Below are 24,164 nucleotides of genomic sequence, written 5' to 3' on the forward strand. Positions count from 1 at the left end.
ACTTCTTTAATGACATTCTAGATTACAAGGAACAGTTTATACCAGCTAGGAGTAGCATTCCATTTTCATAACTGGCCCTTATCATTGATATTAGCAGAAAAAGTTTAAAAATGGAAAATTTAGGATCTCATATATAACAAAGCAGATAAATGTATAAATTGGATAAAAAGAACATGTCATACCAGAATAAAGCACAGATTGAAAGGGAGTTGTTAGAAAGTTGAGAGAGAATACCTTCATTTACTAAGAAACAGGTATGTAAAGCAGGAGTAGAAGCAGAGTCAGAGCCAGAGTGATCAGCATCAGACCGAGCGGAAATGACAGGAGCAGGAACTTGCAGAGAAAACAGAAGAAATAAAGAGAAGAGAATTGAGGTACAGCAGCTTCTGAAAAAAAGCTCAGTATTAGTGAAGAATGAAAAACAAAGTTGGCAAAATATAGTAAATGGAGAACTGAAAAATGATGTTTTAATCAAAAGGGCATGATCATTGAGGATTACAGCAAAGAAATGATAAATTTTACTGAACAGCAATCACCGTGTAGTTCAAATTCCTCTTAAAACCAAAATATATTTAATAATCTAATTTATCGATGTACCAATTAATACAGAAAACAGTTCTAAAACAAGGAAGGCTATAAGGAAAGAATGACATATTCAGAATTAGCAAAATGTAATTCAATTTTTAAAATGTATCATATACTAAAAACTTTATATTGGTCTTCATATTGCCAATTACGTTTTTCTAATAATTTATTTCCTAATCTTATGTGTAAATTATTTTTTAATATCTCAGACCAACATCCACTGAGATCATTTCAATTTTCCATACTTGTTTTATAAAAACACAATTTAAAATCTGTCAACTTATATGGAGGTTCCTCAAACAGTTAAAAATATACCTGCCCTACGACCCAGCAATTGCACTGTTGGGGATTTACCCCAAAGATACAAATGCAATGAAACGCCGGGACACCTGCACCCCGATGTTTCTAGCAGCAATGGCCACTATAGCCAAACTGTGGAAGGAGCCTCGGTGTCCAACGAAAGATGAATGGATAAAGAAGATGTGGTTTATGTATACAATGGAATATTACTCAGCTATTAGAAATGACCAATACCCACCATTTGCTTCAACGTGGATGGAACTGGAGGGTATTATGCTGAGTGAAGTAAGTCAGTCGGAGGACAAACATTATATGTTATCATTCATTTGGGGAATATAAATAATAGTGAAAGGGAAAATAAGGGAAGGGAGAAGAAATGTGTGGGAAATATCAGAAAGGGAGACAGAACGTAAAGACTGCTAACTCTGGGAAACGAACTAGGGGTGGTAGAAGGGGAGGAGGGCGGGGGGTGGGAGTGAATGGGTGACGGGCACTGGGTGTTATTCTGTATGTTAGTAAATTGAACACCAATAAAAAAAAATAAAATAAAATAAAATAAAATAAAATAAAATCTGTCAACTTATAAAGTATATACTAAACTTATGTGAGAAGAACCTTAACATAGCTTCTTTCTTAGAACTTTAAAAAAGTACTTTTATGATACCAGTGTTTTATATTATAAAATTATTGTGAATGTTCTAATCCTCATAAAATATATGCAACAACTCCACCCCACCCCCAAAAAAGTTACGTTACCAGGAAAATGTTTCGGCTTAAATTATCATATGAAAAGCCAAAAAGACCGTATGGCACACACATTCTACAACTGGAGGTCAATGTTAAGATTTAGAGGTCACCATTTGACACTTCCTTCCTATGGAGAAATTACCATATGTCATGCACAAGCATCTTCAAATTAATCCCTCTCCTTTCTTCTGTCATTGAACAGCAATAGGTTTGGGCTCCTGAACAGATTAAGCATTGTCCACTGAATGATATGTTTGTTTTTCATGCAGTGAAGTTCCTTTGTAACTACAGGACAGCTGCATGAAAACAACTTTTCATAATTTCCACACGAATGCATCATAATGTCAATCAGGCACGTGTGAGGCAGTAAACAGTAGAACTAAAAGAAGTACATGAACAGCAATAAAAAATAGAAAATCCAACTCCATAAACTCTAAGAAGCACATCTTTGCACACATGAAAGTCTCATCTGGGAAATTATAATTGCTTTTATTATCACAGATCTGCTTTTTGTTCCTTATAAAATTACAATGATTTTATAATAATATGTTTATGAAAGAAACAGAGCTTTTCTTAACTGCACATTTCCTAAGATACAGGAATTCTACTGTAATCTTGGAAAGAAATCTCAAATATTTTTAAGTTCCACTAAATAAATTTATTTTAAAAATCATCTTTAATTACAAATTCAGTTATTATGGCCTATAAAATATTCACTTCCTCATGCAAAAAAAGTTGGTAAGCCTGGATGTCACAGAGTAAATTTTCAGGTTTTAGCTTTCATGCCAACAAAATTGTTCATAAAGTTCCTCTGGTGGTTTCCAAGAACTGGAACTTTTCTATAATTTCACTTTAAAAAAAAAAGGAGAAATTACTATTATTGAAATTACCGAAAAGGCTGTGGTACCTGTATCTGATTTTACTCTTCGATGAGAGAACAGTAGAGTGAAAGGTGAGGAAATTCAATACAAATGAATAAAAGTTCAGGACTGAGTAATCATTACCCTACAGGTCAAGTAAGTAGTGGGATTAAACTCCATCTTCTGTGAGTCACAAGCACAAAAGAAACTAGAAATGCTACTAAAAGAACTGCTAGAATAAGCGTAATAGGTCTTAATAGAATAATGTTCAAAATATGTAAACTAATATTTAATGAGAGAAATAAACAGTCTCTGTTTTGGAGTCCTGTTTAAATAAGAAAAAAAGCTATTTAGGGATCCCTGGGTGGCTCAGCAGTTTGGTGCCTGCCTTCAACCCAGGGCGTGATCCTGGAGTCCCGGGATCGAGTCCTGAATCAGGCTCCCTACATGGAGCCTGCTTCTCTCTCTGCCTGTCTCTCTCTCTCTCTCTCTCTCTCTACCTCATGAATAAATAAAATCTTAAAAAAAAATTTTACATTTTCCTTTAATAAGTCCTGCGAGAAAAAAAATCAAGACTACTATAAGATCAAGGAATCAGATTTACTATGCTTTAAAAATCTTGGAATCACCACCAAAAAATACTTCATTCAGACTACCTCATAGCTGAGATGGGAGAATCTGGAACTACTTTTTTTTTTTTTTTTTTTAAAGATTTTATTTATTTATTCATGAGAGAGACAAAGAGAGAGGCAGAGACACAGGCAGAGGGAGAAGCAGGCTCCATGCAAGGGAGCCTGACATGGGACTGGATCCCAGGTCTCCAGGTCGATCCCGGGTCTCCAGGATCACGCCCTGGGCCGAAGGCAGGCGCTAAACCGCTGAGCCCCCCAGGCGTCCCTAGAACTACTTTTATAATTAACTGAGAATATTCAAATTAAACTCTCATTGAGCTTTTAAAACTTTCCACATATAGAGAAATCAGCAAAAGAAATTTAAAAAGTACTACTTCCAAATCAAAAAGCTCAAGACTTAATGACAATAAACCTGAAAGAAGCCACACGTAGCACTGAATATTAAAAAATTTACATCATAAAGCATAAGTGAGCATTTGGTTTTTAAAACAGAAAAGCTGCAATGTCAATTATCAATTGGCTTATCTTATTAAGGATTAGTAAAACATAAGTGCAAAAGTCTCAGCATAGCTTCAAGTGATGACAAACGTGGCACAAGTTCTATTATTTAACCTAGAAAAGTAAACTTTGCAGCTAAGAGTCTCTTCAACTACTTACTATCACATGAAAAGACAAAGACAAACGAACCTGTGTGACAACATATACCTGCACATATCTGCTCTGGCCTCCCCCTTAATAGCATATATTTAGCATTCAATGTTACAACATCCATGGTTTTCAGTTTTTTAATAGGTCTCTTTCAGTCTTCATTTGAAATGTGATTCTGAACTCCTTTGTTCCCTACTGCCATTTTGACATGAAAAATATATAAAGCACAAAAAGTGAACGTACTTTAGGTAGCAAGTTATTGGTCTAAACCTCATTAGCCTCCTGGTACATGAACACAAACAGCCTTTTCAATACATTTTTCAGAAAGGAATAATGAAAATCTAGAAAACTTTCTGTAAAACCAAATGTAACGCTTAAAGAAGTTTTTCCAAAGCTTAACACTAGTAAATAAATAAAACTATTTAATAATGAATCATTTTATCTGAAGCATTACAGGATAATCACAAAGCTTCAAGAGGGGAAGACAGAGGAGGCATTCCACACTAGGTCTGCCATTCAGTATAGAGATCTTAGAGAGCAACGTCTGCCTTTTTATAAACTTTATGTCTATACTATCATGTCTTGGGGAGATGAGCATTCTCGTCATCTTTTAAGTCAACATTAAGCATTAGGATAAATCATTAATCAAACATTCTAAGGAAAAAGGATATCCTTAAAATGCTATGAAGGAAGAGCACAAAATGTCGAAGGGCAATAGGGAAGTAATAAGGTTCCAGGAAATAGAAAGGATAAGGACTTACTGTGAAGCAGAATGAATTAACAGCCCAAGATGGCATTCTGATAGACATACATTAAGGCAAAATACAAAAATGCTAATAATGTTTGAAAAATACAGTAACTATTTACCCTCCAGATCAGAATTGGAATAAGTTGAGATGCAATGAGAATTTTATCTTGGCCTATAACTCTAGCTAGAATCCAAATATTAAAATTTAAAAATTTTTAAATCTTGCTTCTGTAAAAGGTCTCCTTCATTACTAACATCTAAAATAAATAAATGAGCCAAGACCAAGTACCATGGGGGAAGAGTTTATTATAGTGAAAGATAAAGTGATAACATACTAACTTGAATTAGACATTTGAAGGCTATTACAATTTTTTATTTCATTTAATTAACAATAAGCACCTACTATGTGCCAGATGTTGGGCTAAGTATATAAAACGTAGTAAAGACCAAAGATGCTGCTTTCAGTTACTGAGTCTGGTAGGAAAAACAAAGAATTAATTAAAATATTATAAACTGCACTCCTCTGGATCTATTCCACTAGACATAAACTCCTTGAAGGCAGAGAACTGTTTTGTCAGCCTTATAGTCTCAGCACCTACTTACTGACATATTAACACTAGAAGCATAAAAAGAAGGTATCTACAGATTCATTCAACCAAATATTTACTGAGTGTATTCTATAGATCAGCTACTGTTCTAAGAACTTGTGCTAAATCAGTGAATAAAACAGAATAGAACAAATGCTTGCCCTTTGAGCTTCCAAAGACCAAAGTCATAAGCCAATTTTTTAAAAGGCATAAAAGTTCAAACACAAAATTTTAAGGAGTTTTGAGGTCCATCCATTGACCTGATATATGTACTCCATATTTCTTGCTATAGACTCTGGAAAAGGATGGTGAGAAACTACTGATTAGTTAATTGATTAAACTCTTAATTTAATAATGACTACCTCCTACTTCTAAATCCATTTCTGAAAAATAAAATAGCAAATACTGTAACATAACCTTATATATTTAAATTGCTGAGACTGGTTTCCAAACCTACCACTGAGTAAAGATGCTACTAACATAGATAGAGGGTCAAGAGAACACTAAAGACATAGACCAAAGGCTTATGCCATAACATTACTGAATTGATCAAGAAAAGTATGGTATGTCAGAATGTAAAAAAGCCTACAGCTATGGGCGGATTTAGGGCTGTATAACCATGAACAAAAACTCAGTTTGATATTTCTGATCTCTTTCTCAAGTGAGATGTTTTATAAAGTACACAATCATGTATTTAATAAGTAAAAACTATCTCTATCAAAAAGTACATGACTGTCATAAATGTTAATTATTGGCAAACACTGCATTAACAAGCCCACTGCTAGACAAAATTAAGCTCTTGTGAAGAAATTATTTTCCAATGAAATACCCTGATAATGTGTATGAGAAATTATGTTATCTGAACTATCTATATTATCTTTATTCTTAGACCCAAATGTCTATGAAAGGTCCAATCCCCAGCTAAAGTCTTTACTCCATATAGATTATTTTGCAGCTGAACGAGTATTAGCCAACATATAAGTGACAGTTTATCGAAAAGGAGCATATTCATGTTTGCAGTCCAGCTTGAAAAATGGATTGTGAGTCAATGTGCACTGCAGTGGGAGTCAGGAAAAGAAAGCATAAGAGGAAAATGTTTACAAGGCAAGGAAACCAATATAAGAGAAGTCAGAGCAGAAGGACAAAAATATAATATCCTAACCACTGAAGTGTAATCAGAGAACTCAGAGCTTTTGTCCATTCTCTTACCCATTTCTTACCCTAAACCAGTTGTTTATGTTCATGAGTTATCTGCTAGATATAAGTAAACTACTCAAGAAAGTATACATCAGACTAATCTTTCTAACCTCCTAACTAGAGTTGTTTAGAGGGGAAAAAAGGCTTAACAAATATTTGTTAAAGAGGTAATTATTCCATATTTTCAATATTCAAATACAAAGTGGGTTTCATGATGCCATCCTATAGTATTTTACCACGTAACTCTCACTACAGACTGCTAACTTCTACTTACTTTAAAAGATAAGCAGCTGTGCTATTTCAAATGAAAATTCCTAACTCTACTGCCTTAAATAAATGCACTGGAAAAGACTCAATCCTCAGTGCCTTCTTCACTGCTCTCAAAACATGATGTTTTAGGAGAGGAGCAATGTTAAAGCATTCTAACTGTAACATCCTCAGACTTGACCAGGTGAGTATATTCAATATCATAATGGTGGTGAAGTACACAGTGCATCATGGCAATGTCACCAATTAAAGTGGATCACTTCTATCTGCTAAGAGGGAGAAAAATGTAATCCGAGAAGAAACATCAACTATACAGAATGATAATGAAGATGGTAATGATGATGACAACAAATAATATCTCTAACAAGAACTGATCTTTTTTTTTTTTAAGATTTTATTTTATTTATTCATGAGAGACACAGAAAGAGAGAGAAAGAGAGGTAGAGACACAGGCAGAGGGAGAAGCAGGCTCCACGCAGGGAGGCTGATGCGGGACTCGATCCCAGGACCCTGGGATCATGCCCTGAGCTGAAGGCAGATGCTCAACCGCTGAGCCACCCAGGCATCCCAGGAACTGATCTTAAATGAAACTTTGAACTAACTAAATGGAGGAGAGTATGCCCTGCCACTGATTTTGTATTATATAAGCTGGAAGGTATTTTCAGCAGATTTAGGATATATATACATCTTATTGTAGAAAAAGCACAGATCTAGAGTTAAAAGGTGCTGTTGTAGCCTAATCATACCACCACAACTAACCATATTTTAAACAAGTCTCTTACTCTTGTGAAGCTGTTTGTTTCTCTCTTTAGTAATGGCTCTAAAAATACTAAAACTCTATACAACATAAAGAATTTTTAATTTATGAAGTAATAGTATATTTAGAACATTTTTTAAAAGTAAAGAGAGAGGAACTTCCACTTCTGGCCAAGATGGAGTAACACGAAACAGATTCATAATCCCATCTAAAACAACTCGCCCACTACCATCTAAGCACATAAAACAATGGTCTCAAGCCACTGGACATCAAATGATGCTGAACTGAGAGTCAGGAGTTGGCACACAAACAGCAATATGATTGCCCCAGTTTATTGTTGGTGGGAGTTTCTAGACCAAAATACAGCAAGAGGGATTAAGGAAGAGCCCCCACAGTTTCCCTGAGTTGAGAAGACAGAGCTGAGAGTTTTAGGAAGCAGAGCAGAAAGAATCCATAGGACAGAAAAAAGATCAAAGTTCTTCAGACATTCCCCTTGAATATTCAGAGCACTGATCAGTTCAGGTGTGTGAGGAAACTATTAAGGGCCAGAGACCGTGTTGCTCCTACCAGCCAGACTGGAAAATTCATAATTCATGGGACACTAGACAGAGTACTCAGGAAGGTCTGGCTCAGTAATGGGAAATTAGCCTTAGACAGAGCATGACTCCAAACTCACCGAACAAATCATAGAAGCAAGACCAGAAAAAGATCAAACTGTTTCCAAGCATCTTAACTGCATCCAGAATATAGCTTTAAAGAAAAGAAAAAAAAGATTTACAATAATATAAAAATCTTCAGATCTTTAGTACCCAACCAGGTAAAATTCAAATATCTGCCATTTAACAATGATCACCAGGCATGCAAAGAAGTAGGAAAGCACAGTCCATAATGAGGGGGAAGAAATCAACTAAAAATCAACCCCAAACTGACAGATGTCAAAATTATCAAATAAGGGTATTAAAACAGTTTGTTTTTTTAAAGATTTTAGTTATTTATTCATGAGAGACAGAGAGAGAGAGAGAGAGAAAGGCAGAGACATAGGCAGAGAGAGAAGCAGGTTCCATGCAGGGAGCCCAATGTGGTACTTGATCCCGAGACTCCGGGACCACGCCTTGGGCCAAAGGCAGGCACTAAACCACTGAGCCATCCAGGGATCCCCTAAAACAGCTTTTATAACTGTAACTCATATATTGAAAAAAGTTACATAGAGACAATGAGGAAATAAAAAAGACCCAAATCAAAATTGTAGACATGTAAATCATTATGTGTGAGATGAAAGATACACTGGTTGGGCTTAATAGCAGATTGGATATTTCCAGGAAAAGATGAATGAACTTGAAGACATGGCAACATAAACTACCTAATGAAAACACAGAGAGGGAAAAAAATTCCAAAAATAAAGCACCAGTGTTCTATGAAACAACTTCAAGTGGCAAATATGTATAATTTGAGTTCACTAAAGAGAGAAGAGAGGAAAAGAGAATATTGGGAGACTGACAGATTCAAACCTAACCATGTCAACAACCACATTAAATGTAAATGGTTTAAATACTACAGTAAAAAAGCAGGCCATATTACCTATAAGAAACACACTTAAAATATAAAACCCAAAATGGGTAAAAAGAAAACAGGAAAATATATATCATGCTAATAACAATAACCAAAAATGCTGAAATGGCTATATTATTATAAACAAAATAGATTTTTTTTCTAAAAAATATTTATTTATTCATGAGACACACAGAGAGAGAGAGGCAGACACAGGCAGAGGGAGAACCAGGCTCCCCATAAAAAGCCTGATGTGAGACTCGATCCCAGGACCCTGGGACTATGACCCAAGCCAAAGGCAGATTCTCAACCACTGAGCTACCCAGATGCCCCAACAAAGTAGATTTTCAAAGCAAAAGATATTATCAAATATAAGAAGTCATTTCATATGACAAAAATTTTTAAAAATCAGTAAGAAATAACAATTCTAAAGGTTTATGTACCTAGTAGGAGAATTTTATAACACATGAAGCAAAAACTAATAAAAAGGGCAGCCCCCGTGGCCCAGCGGTTTAGTGCTGCCTTCATCCTAGGGCATGATCCTGGAGACCTAGGATCGAATCCCACATCAGGCTTCCTGCATGGAGCCTTCTTGTGTCTCTGCCTCTCTCTCTCTCTCTCTGTCTCTCATGAATAAATAAAATCTTTAATAAAAAAAACTAATAAAAATGCAAGGAGGAATAATTACATCCACAATCATTGGCAGACTACTCAGGAGAAAAGAAAAATCACAAACTAAGTAACAGAAATGAGAGAAGGGATACCATTTCAAATCCTACAGACATGATATTAAAAGAAAAGAGAATATTAAATTTTGCCAATAACTTTGACACAAACTTCCAAAATTCACCCAAGATGTAATAATAAAACATCTAAATAACCCTGTATCTATTAAAACATCTAAATTTGTAGTTAAAACCCTTCCCATAAAGAAAATTCCATACCCATATACTTTCACTAGTGAATTAGATCAATAAGGAATAATATCAATTCTACACAAACCTTTCCAGAAAATATTAAAAAAAAACAAAAAACAAAAACAAAAACAGGATAACATCCTAACTCCTGTGAGACCAGCATTATTCTGTTACCAAAACTGAACAAAAAACATTAACAGATATGAAAACTGTAGACCAAAATCCTTCATAAACAAAACATAAACTCTTAACAAATTTTAGCAAATTACATTCAACAATCTATAAGAATAAATTCAACATGATGAAGTGTGGTCTACTCTAGGATCTCAAGATTGTTTTAAAATTCAAAAGTTCACAAAAAAATAAAATAAAATAAAATTCAAAAGTTCATGTATTTTGTCTTAAGAAAATAAAGGAGAAAAATCTTCAACTAATTTCAACAGATACAGAAAAATTATCTGACGAAATCTAACATCCATTCATAGTAAAAAAAAAAAAAAAAAAAAAACTCAGCAAACTAGGAATACAGGAGAACTCTCTTAACATCCATCTCCTAAGAAAAACCTACAGCTAACATCAAACTTAAATAAAGACTGGATGCTTTATCCCATGGATTGAGAATGAAGCAAGGATGTCTGCTCTAACTTCTTCAATTCAACATTATTCTCTAACTCCTTACCTGTGCAATAAGGTAAGAAAAATAAAATGGAAACTGACTGAAAAGAAGAAAAACTGTCTTTATTCACAGATAACATATTTTGGACATATACTCCAAAGGAAGAAGGGCTAAAAACTGGCAAGCAACCATCCATCTTAGAAAGTTAAAAATAAATAGCTTATTAACTCCAAAAAAACACAGGAGGAGACTTCAGTGAAATAGGAAAAAATATGCACTAGAAAGGATAAAAAGCCACAAAGGATTCATTAAAATAACTAATAATATTCATAAGTCACTGATGAGACTGATCAAGAAAATATAAACAGAAGACACAAATCACAAATGATTAACATAAGGAATAAAAATGGTGGTACCAATACAGATATTAAATAAATTTAAAAGATAATATATTTTCAAATGACAAATTTAAAAGAATAAAATTGCTAAATATGTACTATGTAGTGAAATTGACACAAGAAGAAACAGAAAAACTGAAGTGTCAGATGACAGTGAAAGAGATTAAACCTATAATTTAAAAACTTTCTACAAAGAAACCTCTAGATCTAAATCCAGCAAATTCCACTGCACATTTATGGAAGAAATAATGCCAATCTTGTATAAATTCTACCTGAAACAGAAAAAGAGAAAAGATTCCTTAATCCTAACACTTTATACATTAGAAGAAAGGAAAACTAGGGCATTTGGGTGGTTCAGTTAGGCATCTAACTCTTGATCTCAGGGTTATGAGCTCAAGCCCTGCACTGGGTTCCATGTCAGGCATGGAGCCAAAGGAAAAGACAAAAAAAAAAAAAAAAAGGAACAGGAAGAGGAAGAAGAGAAAACTTTTTCCTGAATAAAAAATATTAAACCAAATTCAACAACATATAAGGTGATAATACATCACAACAGAGTAAAAGGAAAAATTACATTATCATCTTGATGCAGAAAAAGCATGCTAAAACTCAACAGACTTTGATAATAAACATTTAGCAAAGGAATAATGGAGAGTTAATTTCTTAAAATTCAGAGAAAGACAATTATCTTATGATCTAAGTCATCTATGGAATTTCAAAAGCAGAACAGAGGATGATAGGGGAAGATAGGGAAAAAATAAAAAGACGAAATCTGAGAGAGAGACAAACCAAAGAGGCTTTTTTTTTTTTTAATTTTTATTTATTTATGATAGTCACACGGGGGGGGGGGGGGGCAGAGACATAGGCAGAGGGAGAAGCAGGCTCCATGCACCAGGAGCCCGACATGGGATTCGATCCCGGGTCTCCAGGATCGCGCCCTGGGCCAGAGGCAGGCGCTAAACCCCTGCGCCACCCAGGGATCCCCCAAAGAGGCTTTTAATCATAGGAAACAAACCAAGGGTCATTGGAGGGGAGAGGGGTGGGGGGATGAGGGGATAGGATAACTGGGTGATGGACATCAAGGAGGCCACATGATTTAATGAGCACTGAGTATTATATAAGATTGATGAATCACTGACCTCTACTTCTGAAACCAATAATACATTATATGTTAATTAACTGAATTTAAATAAAATTTAAAAATTATCTGCAAAAAGCATACAGGAAAATATAATAATTATGAAAGCTTTCCCTTTCCAAAGGGAAAATGTTGGGAATATAAAAAGTAGCCTACATGATTGTCCATATAGTCAAAGTAATCCACAAATAAAGTATTACAAATAATGGGTGAATTTTAGCATGACTGCTAAAGGTCACCATACAAAAATCATCTGCATTTCTTTGCCAGAGGCACAGAAAACAAAATCCAATACCAGTTACAAGAATATTTTTTAAATCTCTAAGAAAAAAATCTAAATAAAACGTATATAAGGCATCTTAACAGAAAACTATAAAGGAGTTACAACAGCTAAATAAGATCTAAATAAAGGAATATACTGAGTTGAATACATTGAGTATATTGAATGAATGAATGCCACAAAGATATTAATTCTCCCCAAACTCACCTATAAATTCAATAAAACTGCAGTTGAAATCACAATAGGTTCTTCTAACAATTGAGAAACTGGTTCTAAACTGATGATTGAGAAATTCAAAGAAACAAGAATAGCCATGACATTTTTTTTTAAGAATAAAGTGGGAAGACTTGATCTACCGAATACCAAGTCTTACCATTAAGCTACAGTAATTAAGGCACATGGAAACACAAGCAAATCAATGGGCTCAAACAGCCCCAGAAACAGATCACGTAGAAGAACATTTTATTTATGACAAGGATAGCACTGCAAAGCAGTGGGGAATGACTCATCTTTTTAATAAATCATGCTGGACCAATCTGGTATTGTGTGGAGGGGAAAAAAAAAAAGTAAACAGGACCCCTGCTTCCCATTATACCCAAAAATGAATTCTAGGCAGATTATAGATCTAAATAAAAAGGGCAAAACAATAAAGCTTCTAAAATAGAAGACTATCCCCATGATATCAGGGTAGGGATATCAGGGTAATTTCTTAAACAGGACACAAAAATATTAATCATAAATGAAAAATTGATATATTAGATTCCATTGAAATTGAAAGATGCTGAATTTCAAAGATAGTGAAAGGCAAATAAATATTTGCAATACATAAGACAAAAGGTTCATTCATATCAAGGACAGTCACAGATCAACCCTTAGAAGTCATTTTTTTTTAAAAGACAACCTAATAGACAGAAGAGTTGAATACGCACGTCACAGAAGAACATAGAGAAAAGAACAATAAACATACCAAAAAAGCATTCAACCGTAATGGGAAATGGGGAATGTAAATTAAGCACATGAGAGAAAACTACATATACATCAAAATGGCTAAAGTGAAAGAGATGGTAAATATTCAGGGTTGGCTGGCCCATCTCATCAGTGGTGTATCAGAGTTCTTCCCATTCTATATCCCAGCCAACCCAGTATTTTCCATCTTTTTTACTTTAGCCATTTTGATAAATATTAAGTCACTCAGGAAAATATGATAGTATTATCTGCTTAGGTTTAAGATAAACATATGCAGAAATTCCCCTTTTAGTTAAAGACACAACAGAAATACTTATAATGTACACAAAGATTCAAATGCAAGAACATTTGCAGAATTATGAAAAACACTGGAAATAATTCAAATGTCTACTGATAGGAAAATGGATGAAGAAACTGTGGTCTCCTCATTCCACAGAATACTATACAGCAATAAATGAACAATGAAAATGAGTAAACTTCAGTCAAATGCAACATCGTCAATAAATCTCACAAGAGAAGCCAAACACAAAAGAACACATACTCCATGACTGACTGAATTCATATAAAATTCAAAGCACAGAAAAACTAAACTATAGTATTTAGGAATTTAAACTTAGATGGTGTAACTATAAAGTAAAGAAAGGAAGTGATTTTCCAAAAGTCAAGAGAGTAGTTACCTTTGGAAGGAGGCATACAATGATTGGGAAGAACACACTGGCAACTTCCGGCAGGATAACAATGTTCGAATTCTTATCCAAGGACATAGTTACAAGGAAGGTAGGCATGTAAAAGTCACTGAGCTACATTTTTGTTTTGCGCCCTTTTCTATAAATATATTTCACACGTACACAAGTATAAAAAGTTATCTAACCAAACCTTTTCTATAACATACAATCATTTCATAATAGTTTATATAAATTTCAATCAGAGGAAGGGTGAGCATGTGGGGTTAGATGAATGATGGGAGTGGGGTAGAGAATGTGGGAGCTTATCTTCCATAATGAGAAGCCAAAAGACAGTGCCTAAAACTGAAAATCAGGCATATATTTAAAGATATTAAAGTAAATACCAAATAATAAGCTAAGAAAGAGAAAAGGACTTGTTCTAGGGAAGAGATAAATTGTAAAAAGCAAAACAATTTTAAAACTTAAAACAAAAACAAAAACCTATGGAAAAAAGAAGACCCTAAAGTCATCACCTACAAGCAAAACCTTCAGCATCCCTTCTCTTGCTCATTTCTTCATTTCTATCACATTCTGAGAGAGTCAGCATTAACTCTCCACCTGAAGGAAAGCTCTCTAAGCAGAAATGACCCCCCACCCTCCAACTCTGGTTGCTTCATTTGCCACTCTTGTAATGAATATAAAAGATAATAATGGAAGAAAAAATCAACTTTCTCTTATATCCGCTAATGAAAAAGAAAGCTGTAAACAAAAATTAAGGTATATAATGATGTAAATAAAGGAAAGATTTCCACTTGTGGATTACAAGGCATGAACTACTGGCAAACAGTAGAATAGCTACAGTATGAAAATATGAATTTAAACATTTCTAAATGTAGTTTAAAACAGGTATAACTTTTAGACTCAAGATACACACAATTAACGCACTAGTGTTGTCGAGTTAAGGTGCCCTAATGCATAAAAATTAGGTCAAAGACAGTACAATAAAATTATGTGAAATATGTTCATTTATCAATTTCTAAATAAATCTGATTTATTTTTAACTGACATCTTAATTATCCATATTTACATCTGGAATATAACAACTTTTCTCTCTTTTAACAATCTGAGACAAACAAATGTTATGATTATACATTAGCTAAGCCTCTTCAGTTTCTACAGCTGAAATGTCAGGTCAATTACTTAATAAGATTTAATTTTACCTTGTTTAATCTGTCCTTGTACAACATTACTGGATGTTGGAGGGGAACCCCTTGCCTTAGAAAGGTCTGGGGTGCTTGGTCGAGGTGGCCTTTAAAAAGAAGAAAATACACGTATATATACATTCATACTTTCAAGAACCATTTAAAATATTAAACTTTCTAGTTCCAAATGAACTGCAAAAGAAACACGTATGGAACATTTTCAATTTACTATTCCAAAAAGATCTTTTTTTCCCTCTTTTTCATCTATTAACATTTTCCTTTCCTATTTTTAATATATTAAATGATTAGCAAACATCAAGTAAAAATTTTACATCTATAATTTGTGCTTTATACTAATTTAAGAAATATTTCTGAGCAGTTTAATATACTACCACTTGACAAATATCATAATTAGTCCTTCATTCTTCAATATTAGCATGCTGAGATTTCGGCCCTCCCTATATCATTAGTCCAAATGAATTCATGAATACACTGAGCCTAAAAGAATTCATCCTTAAAATCTGAAAAAGGTAATAAGGCAGCAGGAATCTTGGACTCCAGAGGCAATGTGCCTCATTTTGAATTCTACTGATACCACTTAACTACACCTGTGTGATCTTGGGCACATTACTTAATCTCTGTGTCTCAATTTTCTAATCTGTAGTAAAAAGATAATAACAGTATCTATCTCATAGGGTTAAGAGCATTAATGAAATACTATCTATAAAGTACTTACAAACAGAACCAGATACAAGGTAAGTACTACTTAAGTATTTGATTATTTAAAATTTCTCAAAATGACCAACTCTCAATAAAGTATAATAAAATCACAGTTTAAAAAGTTGTCTTGGGATCCCTGGGTGGCGCAGCGGTTTGGCGCCGGCCTTTGGCCCAGGGCACGATCCTGGAGACCCAGTATCGAATCCCACATCGGGCTCCCGGTGCATGGAGCCTGCTTCTCCCTCTGCCTGTGTCTCTGCCTCTCTCTCTCTCTCTCTCTCTCTCTCTCTGTGACTATCATAAATAAATAAATAAATTAATTTAAAAAAATTAAAAAAAATAAAAAAGTTGTCTTCATGACTTCTGAAAATAGGTAATAACAAATCAGGTTAGATATTCCTGAAATATTAAAATGTACTCTCCTACAATTAAAAAAGTTGTTTTCTCTCTTCCAATTGAAATTTTCTGATCACACTTTTCACAAAATTCTAATCACTGAACACCTATCATTCATTACATATAAACCATAAAGTATTTCAACCAAATATACATTTTGAATGAAATGTCAATGCAAACTTTAAGTATACAATTCTAAGATTATATTTACTGAAGAGTTAGTCTATAATTCACTTATTTTTCTTAAGATTTTTAATTTATTTATTCATGAGACACAGAGAAAGAAAGGCAGAGACAGAGGGAAAAGTAGGCTCTATGCCGGGAGCCTGACGTGGGACTCGATCCCAGAACTCCAGGATCTTGCCCTGGGCAGAAGGCAGGCACTCAACCATTGAGCCACCCAGGCATCTCTATTAATTCACTTGTTAAGCTTAACTGGTATCTATGCCCTCATTCCAAAATTGTTTCTAAATAGCTAAGTAGTATGTTTGAGTAAAGATTAAACTATATAATTTTATCATGCTTTAAATCATGCACGTTGTGTTTTAAAATTTCAAGGGGAAACACTGAGATGACACAAAAACGCTAAGGTGGGCAGAGCCAAAAAAAAAAAAACAGTGAGAAAAATAAAACAGGTTTTATTCTTTTAAAAAAAAAAAAATGTGAGAATAAAATCAAATCACACCTGGTAGGACCCTTCTTCATATGATCACCAATAAAAGTTGCATTGGTCATGCTCATTAACGTATTTGCCAAAGATATGATAGACAGGAGATGTTGTGTGGTGACAGCTCGGGATACTCCGTAAGTTCCCTTTCCTACGCTCTCAGTTGCTGGCAGCTTCCTTCCTATTTCTGCTTTCTCATGTGACAGTTTACAAGTGGGCTGATTATAGCCAGGAAGCATCAGGGACATATGACCTCCTCTTGATAGGAGACCAAAAGATACTGTACAATGCGGTTTCAGCATGCCAAGGCGATCAAGACAAACTTCATCCAGAACTTCATTTAAACCCCAGGCATGAAGACAGGACATGAACAATTTTGCCGTGTCCATCGTTAAATTATATTCTAATAGGGTTAATGGTTTAGATTTGCTGGCCCGATACTCTGGATCACTCTCTTCTCTTCTCTGCCTCATCATCTCCTCGTCCTCCTCTTCATCATCAAGGAGATGTTCCTTTATGTTCTCTTTGATAGTTTCTTTCACTTGTTGGAAGAGAACTGCTGCTCGTTTTCCAGTTAGAAAAGAGCCCCCTTTGTCTGAACTGCCAGATGCTTTTTGCAAATTCTCTGGGGAAATAAGCGCAGTATTCGGCCTAGAGGCTTCTTCAGTCAGGAGTTGAATAATCAACGCTTCCACATCAAAGAAAAGCACATGTATGTCCGGGTCTGTTAGGTTTGTCTTTATTGCTTGAACCATCAGGGAGTTATGAGAATATTTAGGCAAATTTCCCTGTAATAAACATTTTTAAAAAATGGTTATAATATGAAGTGTTTAATTGCATACATTCATTAATGAGTAATAGAGGAATTTGAATGCTTATTAGACTGTCTTTTTAGGTACCTCTATCTTTAAAAGTAACACGTGAACTTTGCCACGTAGCAGCACATAAAAGATATGAATTTATACAAGAACTTTATACTGAAACAATTATAAAATGGTCAATTTTTAAAAAACAAGAAAAATGTTTTATTGAAGCAGGTAGTCTTTTTTACTCATAGAAGAGATTAAAGTGTGTTTCAAACACCTGTAAGCAAATTCTCTTTCTGCGAATGAACTACTGGTCCATCTGAAAGAATCCACTTATCATGGCTACTCACCCCTTTAAGTTACTGTACCATCAAATTCCTCCTTTTTCTACTTTACCTTCACTCTCTGTTGACAGATTCTTTTCCCTCAATAGAGAACATGCTCAAGTTTACATAAATTCTAACAAGAAGTGTTATCCTTTAACCATGCTCCCTCTTCTACTGACCTCTCTCCCCCCACCTCTACTGCCCCTTTTAACCAAATGTACAGAAAGTAGTAAGCTAATCCGAGGAAACACTCTTTGCAGTATCTGACATTCTTATTTTTGTTGGGTGAGTGAGAGAAAACCCTAAGTGGAAAAAAAAGTTAAAAGCCACCTCTCTGGGCTTCCCTTCCCGGTGAACCTTCTAATTCTGACCATTCTACTCAGCAGTCAGCAAACCTGAAAAGTCATCCTACTCCCACATTAAGACTAACACCTGTGGCTCCCTAATTTCCATCATCAGAAGGACCAACCTCCTGGAGTTTCAATCCTCTACTTAAAACAGCTTGTATCTAGATGTCCCATAGCACCTCACAGTCTAAATGTCCTTATGTCCACGATGCCACTGAACCCGCTGTGCCTCCCAGACCATCAGTGGAGAATCATTCCTCTTCCATTCTATCCCCACTATCACTGTACCACATTTGGACACTTATTTTCTCCTCTCACTAGTGTTCACTGCCTCTAGTCTCTACTCCAACACAACTCCACAGAGCCACAAAAGCACAAATCCAACCACATCACTCTTCTGCCAAAAAGCTGCCGTTCTCACGGGTTATGAAGAGAAATGGAGAATACAAATTAAAAGCTAAATCAAAATATAGGTGAATATATCTGATCTCAAGATGAGAAAGAGCTTTTGAAACTCTTAAATTTAAAATTCACTACTATAAAAATATTAAAAAGAAATCAGAAAATGTCCCAGAAATAAGACTGAAAGAGTTACAATCTATATAAATATTTCTTAAAATCGGCAAGAAAAATACTAATGCCCAAGTAAGAGGGAGAATACCATAAAGATCAAGGACAATTCACAGTAAAAGAAACAGAGAGTCAATAAATATAGGGAAAAACCAGCTCAAACTAGTTGTCAAGGAAATAACTGTTAAAATAACTACAAGATATCATTTATAAAATTAGCACACAGTAACACTAAAAACTACTTAGATCAGGAGTACAATGAAAATCAAACCCACACACTGCTGGCGTGAATTTAAATAGCAGCCTTTTAGAAGAGCAGTGTGGCAAAATACATTGCAAGGCTTTAGTCAGTTTGATCCAGTGCATTTATTTCTAGAACTCTCTCCTAAATAATCAGAAATACTGACATGGATTTATGTACAAAGATGTTCAGTGAAATGGTAGCCATTATTTTAAATTGAAGCCTAAATAATCTAACAATAAGGAAAGATAAATAATTTAAGTGTAGCCATATAGTAGAATAAATACTGCAATCACTACAAATCATGCTTTCTGGGCACATTTAACCACATGGCAAAATTTCCTGTTCCAATTTTTTATATATATATTTTATTTATTTGAAAGAGAGGGAGAGAATGTGTGCACAAATACGTGCACAAGGAGGGGAGCAGAGAGGAGCAGAGGGAGAGAAAGAGGCACACTCCTCACTGAGCAGGGACCCAACTCGAGGCTGGATCCCAGGACCCTGAGCTGAAGCAAATGCTTAACCGACTGAGCGAATGAGGAACCCCTCCTGTTCGAATTTTAAGTGAGATAAAATTACACACACACACACACACACACACACACACACAGTGTGGCTCTGATTTCATTTATTTAATGCTTAAGTATGTATCTGACCATGGTGAGAAACACTGGGAAGAAATACATGAATATATTTGTAATTATATTTTGTGATGGAATTATAGAATATTTTTTCTTTATATTTCCCTATATTTCTTATGGTATACAGTCAATATATATTATTTTCATAATCAGAAAATATGACTCCAGGATAAAATACAAAATCCTTCAGCACAACATTCAAGGCCCTTTACAGTCTGATACCAAATATTTTTCCAGCTTTAACAAACAAGCTCTCATACCATAACCACAGTCCCCTATCCATTAATCGTTTTACATATTCCTTTGCGCAAAATATTCTTCTTTGTTCTGTTCTCATCCCTTCTCTTCCACCAAGACCCTAATTCTCCCAAGGAAAATTAGTCCACAATGAATCCAGCTCCCATAACATTTTATATCTACTATACATCACAAACACATATGCCTTGGCTGTGTTGATATAGTTAGGTATTTTATATATTTACATTTTCCTGTACTCTATGGGAACTAACTATGTAACTAACTATGTCTTACTCGTCTTATGTAAGACAGAATACCTGGCAGAATGAACAAAGGACATTATTAAAAATTCATAAAATTATTTTAAATTGTTAATCAACTCTTCCACCATAAAATTATAACAAATTCCCGTAACTGGTTTTTCTTCTGTCTCAATCTTCGTCCCATCTGACTATGTTTCTTCCTAGCTGAAGAGGCTTCAATAGCACTTTCTAATCCAAGGATACAATCTCTGCAAAGCAAACACTTCTCTGCAAAGCCCAAAATATCCTCTAAAATATATTGCTGCCTACTCCTCCAATTTCATCTCTACCCACAACACCTATATCTTCTACTACAGCCCAATTAAATCACTTGTATCTTTTTTCTTTTGGATTTTTTAAAATTTATTTGAGAGAGTGCAAGCATGAGGAAGAGGAGGAAGAGGAGGAGGAGGAAAGGGAGAAGCAGACTCCCGGCTGAGCAGAGAGTTCGATGTAGGGCTTGATCCCAAGACCCCAGGATAATGTCCTAAGTCAATGGCAGATGTCTAAATGACTGAGCCACCCAGGCGCCCCTAAACCACTTGTATCTTCCAGAACCATGCAGTGTCACATGTTTATGCTTTTGCTTATGCCAGGATGATGCTCCTTTCTCATTCTCCTTACAACCGCTTAAGTCAAATTTTACCCATCCTTCAAGAGGCATTTCCCAAATGTTAACTAGATTTCCCATGGTGATCATTCTACAATATATACAAATACCGAATCATCACGTTGTAAACCTGAAACTAATGTAATGTTGTACGTCAATTATATCTCAATTAAAGAAAAATGTAAAAAAAGTCTCAAGTGGCTGCTCTTTCAAAAATTATTTCCATAATTATTATTAATTCTGCCTCCTTTGCTTAAACCTCTGCTCTGAACTAAATCAGTTTAAAGGAAAGTGGGAAATAATTTCTATACCACAGCTGAAGAATCTAAAGAGTATAATATAAATTTATAGTATATAAAATATGACTTAAAAAAAACCCAAGACCTGCATTTTATTCCCATATTTAATTCATTTGTTAGGCATTCGCCTGTGTTTGTGCAAGATACTGGAGATACAAAGGCAAATAAGATGACTTTCTAGTCATGGAATTCAAACCTCACAAATAATGAATGACATGTAAAGACACTATGACAACACAGTAGGAATGGTCCTCTAAAGAGAGGAGGATTGCAAGGTACAATAAGGGACACAACAGAGAAAGCACCAACTCCACCTTGGGTGACCAGGGAGAGCTTCTCTGAAGGGGTAACTATGAAAGGGCAGAAAGATAGCAAAACGTAAAAAAGGATTAAGGCAGGAGACATGACAGGATGGATGTTGATGAAGCCACAGATGACCAAGAGAAAGAATGCTGATGAAGGGTCGGTTCACTGAGAGCACAGAGGTTCACACAAAGGCTTCTGAACTTCATCTTGGAGGCTCGGGAGCCATTAAAGCAGTGCTTCTCTCAGAATCATCAGGGCTATTTGTTAAAATACAGGTTCCTGGGCCTGATACCAAGCCTGGATCAGTACGAATAGACCTGGATGGATCAGAATCTGCCTAATGAGAACTCAAACAATGTCATGCAGTAAAGTTTGAGAACTATCACCTAAAAGCCTTAAGAGAGTGGAAGGACATGATCAAATTTAATTTAATAGATGTTTATCCACCAGCAATGTTGGCTGAAAAGAAGATCAGAGTCATGAATATGAATTGGGAGGAAACAGAAGCCATCCAGATGAGGGAAGATAAAAGTATGCAACAGTACTGAGAATGTAGAAGATGGGAAGGGGTGAAGAATGCGTACATTACTCTTTTATTTCTAACACCACTGTGCTTCGTATCTGTTTTTTCAAACGCTGAAGGTGTAATACAAAAATTGACGTTAATCTGAATGATAAAAGTTATTTATAATACATTATATCTAAAATATTATTGATATAAAAATTATTAATATTGATAGCTAAGTTGCTGCTATAGCCCCAGCACTATGCTGGGGAATACAGTTCATTATATCACAGAAAAAGATAAAACATTCTCTTACATCAACTTTAGGTAGACAGACATGTCACTATGTATGAGGGAACATCACATAAAATTGAGAGCCCACCACAGTACATTAGTAAATACTGTCTTTCCAGTAAAGATCTACAAAATTCTATTAGGAGAAAGGGAGATCATTACTACCAAAAAATGTAAGATCAAACATGTTTGGTAAGGAACTTATTGAGGCAGCAAGTGTGGCCTGAAGAAAAAAGAATGCAAGAGTGAGGATACAAGGTCGGCTTTTAATCTCTCTCCTCTGATGTCAACCACATCTGGGCCCCTTTCAGCACCCCGAGATCTGCTCTGGTACTGTCTCTTTCCGGAGGTGCACCAGAAGAAAGCCCATGTGTGTGGACAACTGAAAGGTTATCTAGTGTCTGGTACCAAGATATCTGGATGTGATTGTGTGCAACTCCTCTTATCACAACCTCTCCGTGCTGATTGTGTCACTGTGGCAAAAATTACCTACAATTTACTAATTCTGCCTCCTTTGCTTAAACCTCTGCTCTGAACTGAATCAGTTTAAAGGAAAGTGGGAAATCATTTCTATACCACAGCTGAAGAATCTAAAGAGTATAATATAAATTTATAGTATAGCAAGCCACAGTCTGAAAAAGAGAATGAAAACAGAAAGCAATAATAAAAGCAGGTGAAAATAGAGGGAGACTGAAGGGAAAAAGGAGAAAATGACTCATCCCCCCAAGCCCTGCATATGACCTCAAGTACCGGACAATGGATTTTACTGACTTACAGGCTTATTACAATAAAATGTAGATAACCAGCAAAGTTGTAAGGCAAGACTTTAGCTAAATGCATGGAGATGGCAGTTGATCACAGATACACTTGATATTCTAATATTTCACACTAAGATTAGCTACAGGCAAATGAGCAGAAATATCTATCAAACTGCAAGGATCTCTTAGCTTAATCATAAGATACACAAATCCAGAGCAAATGAATTTATTCAAATCATCTTACAGTTAACAATTTCACATATAGGCTACCTAATCCTGGAAAGTCTTTAAAAGGAATGTTAATACGCTTGTTAATATGTTTCAAATGTTAAGAACATTTGAAATGTATGCTTGCAAATTCCCTTTTACATCATCACAGCAGAAGACTAAATTCAACGAATATTTGTGGAGTGTCTATTATATGTAAGATGCTTGTAAGAAAATAAAGCCTTTGTACTTACTTGAGAAAGGGCAACAAGAAAAGCTAAATTATAAAATATATACAAATGAAACAGTCTCATTTGCTAGTAAATTTGCTAGTAAAATTCAATAGTAAGTGCAAAAGACATACAACGTACTTAAAAAGCTAGTAAGACAGATGTATCTGACATTTTCATTTTAAGGGCTAAGCCCATTACAGCGTTATATTTTCTGTATAGAGGAAAATACAGATTTAGCCATTTCAAATACTAAATAAAGAACTTGACTTAAAATATTACATAAATGCAACAATAGAAAAAAAATTGTTGGATTGCTTGTTCAGCACTGCAAGTGAACCTGTAGCAATCACATTAAGAGTAGCAAGTAAAATTGTACTGCAAGTGAAAAACCCAAGGAAAATGACAGAACTATGAACAGGAGATGAATCTTTATTCAAGCCCAGCATTTTTCAGCATATCCACACACATGCATACCATAAACAGCACCCCAGCAACAAGAAAACAACAACTTACAATCTGCAGAGGAGAAAATGATGCATCCTTGTTATAACATTTATTATTATTATGTATGTGAATATATGCTAGGTTAAATCATGTCTGCTGAAACACCTGGTAGCTTTGTCCCCTAAAACCAACATTAA

General features: G+C 35.0%; 1 protein-coding gene across 6 annotated transcripts in view; it reads right to left on the bottom strand.

The window, feature by feature from the left end:
* Positions 1-24,164, bottom strand: part of WDR7 (WD repeat domain 7) — a 354,125-nt gene that overhangs the window by 236,302 nt on the left and 93,659 nt on the right. For 5 of the 6 annotated variants that reach the window (XM_077891960.1, XM_077891949.1, XM_077891957.1 and 2 more), the window contains 3 exons: positions 16,857-17,626; positions 15,074-15,162; positions 235-333 (listed from right to left, as the gene is read on the bottom strand). In XM_077891960.1, coding sequence (XP_077748086.1) covers positions 235-333; positions 15,074-15,162; positions 16,857-17,626 — 958 coding nt within the window. The remainder of the gene's footprint in view (positions 1-234; positions 334-15,073; positions 15,163-16,856; positions 17,627-24,164) is intronic. The other variant, XM_077891970.1, reaches the window with a different exon arrangement.

This window comes from Canis aureus, chromosome 1 (genome assembly GCF_053574225.1).
Source record: "Canis aureus isolate CA01 chromosome 1, VMU_Caureus_v.1.0, whole genome shotgun sequence".
Classification (NCBI taxonomy): Eukaryota; Metazoa; Chordata; class Mammalia; order Carnivora; family Canidae; genus Canis; species Canis aureus.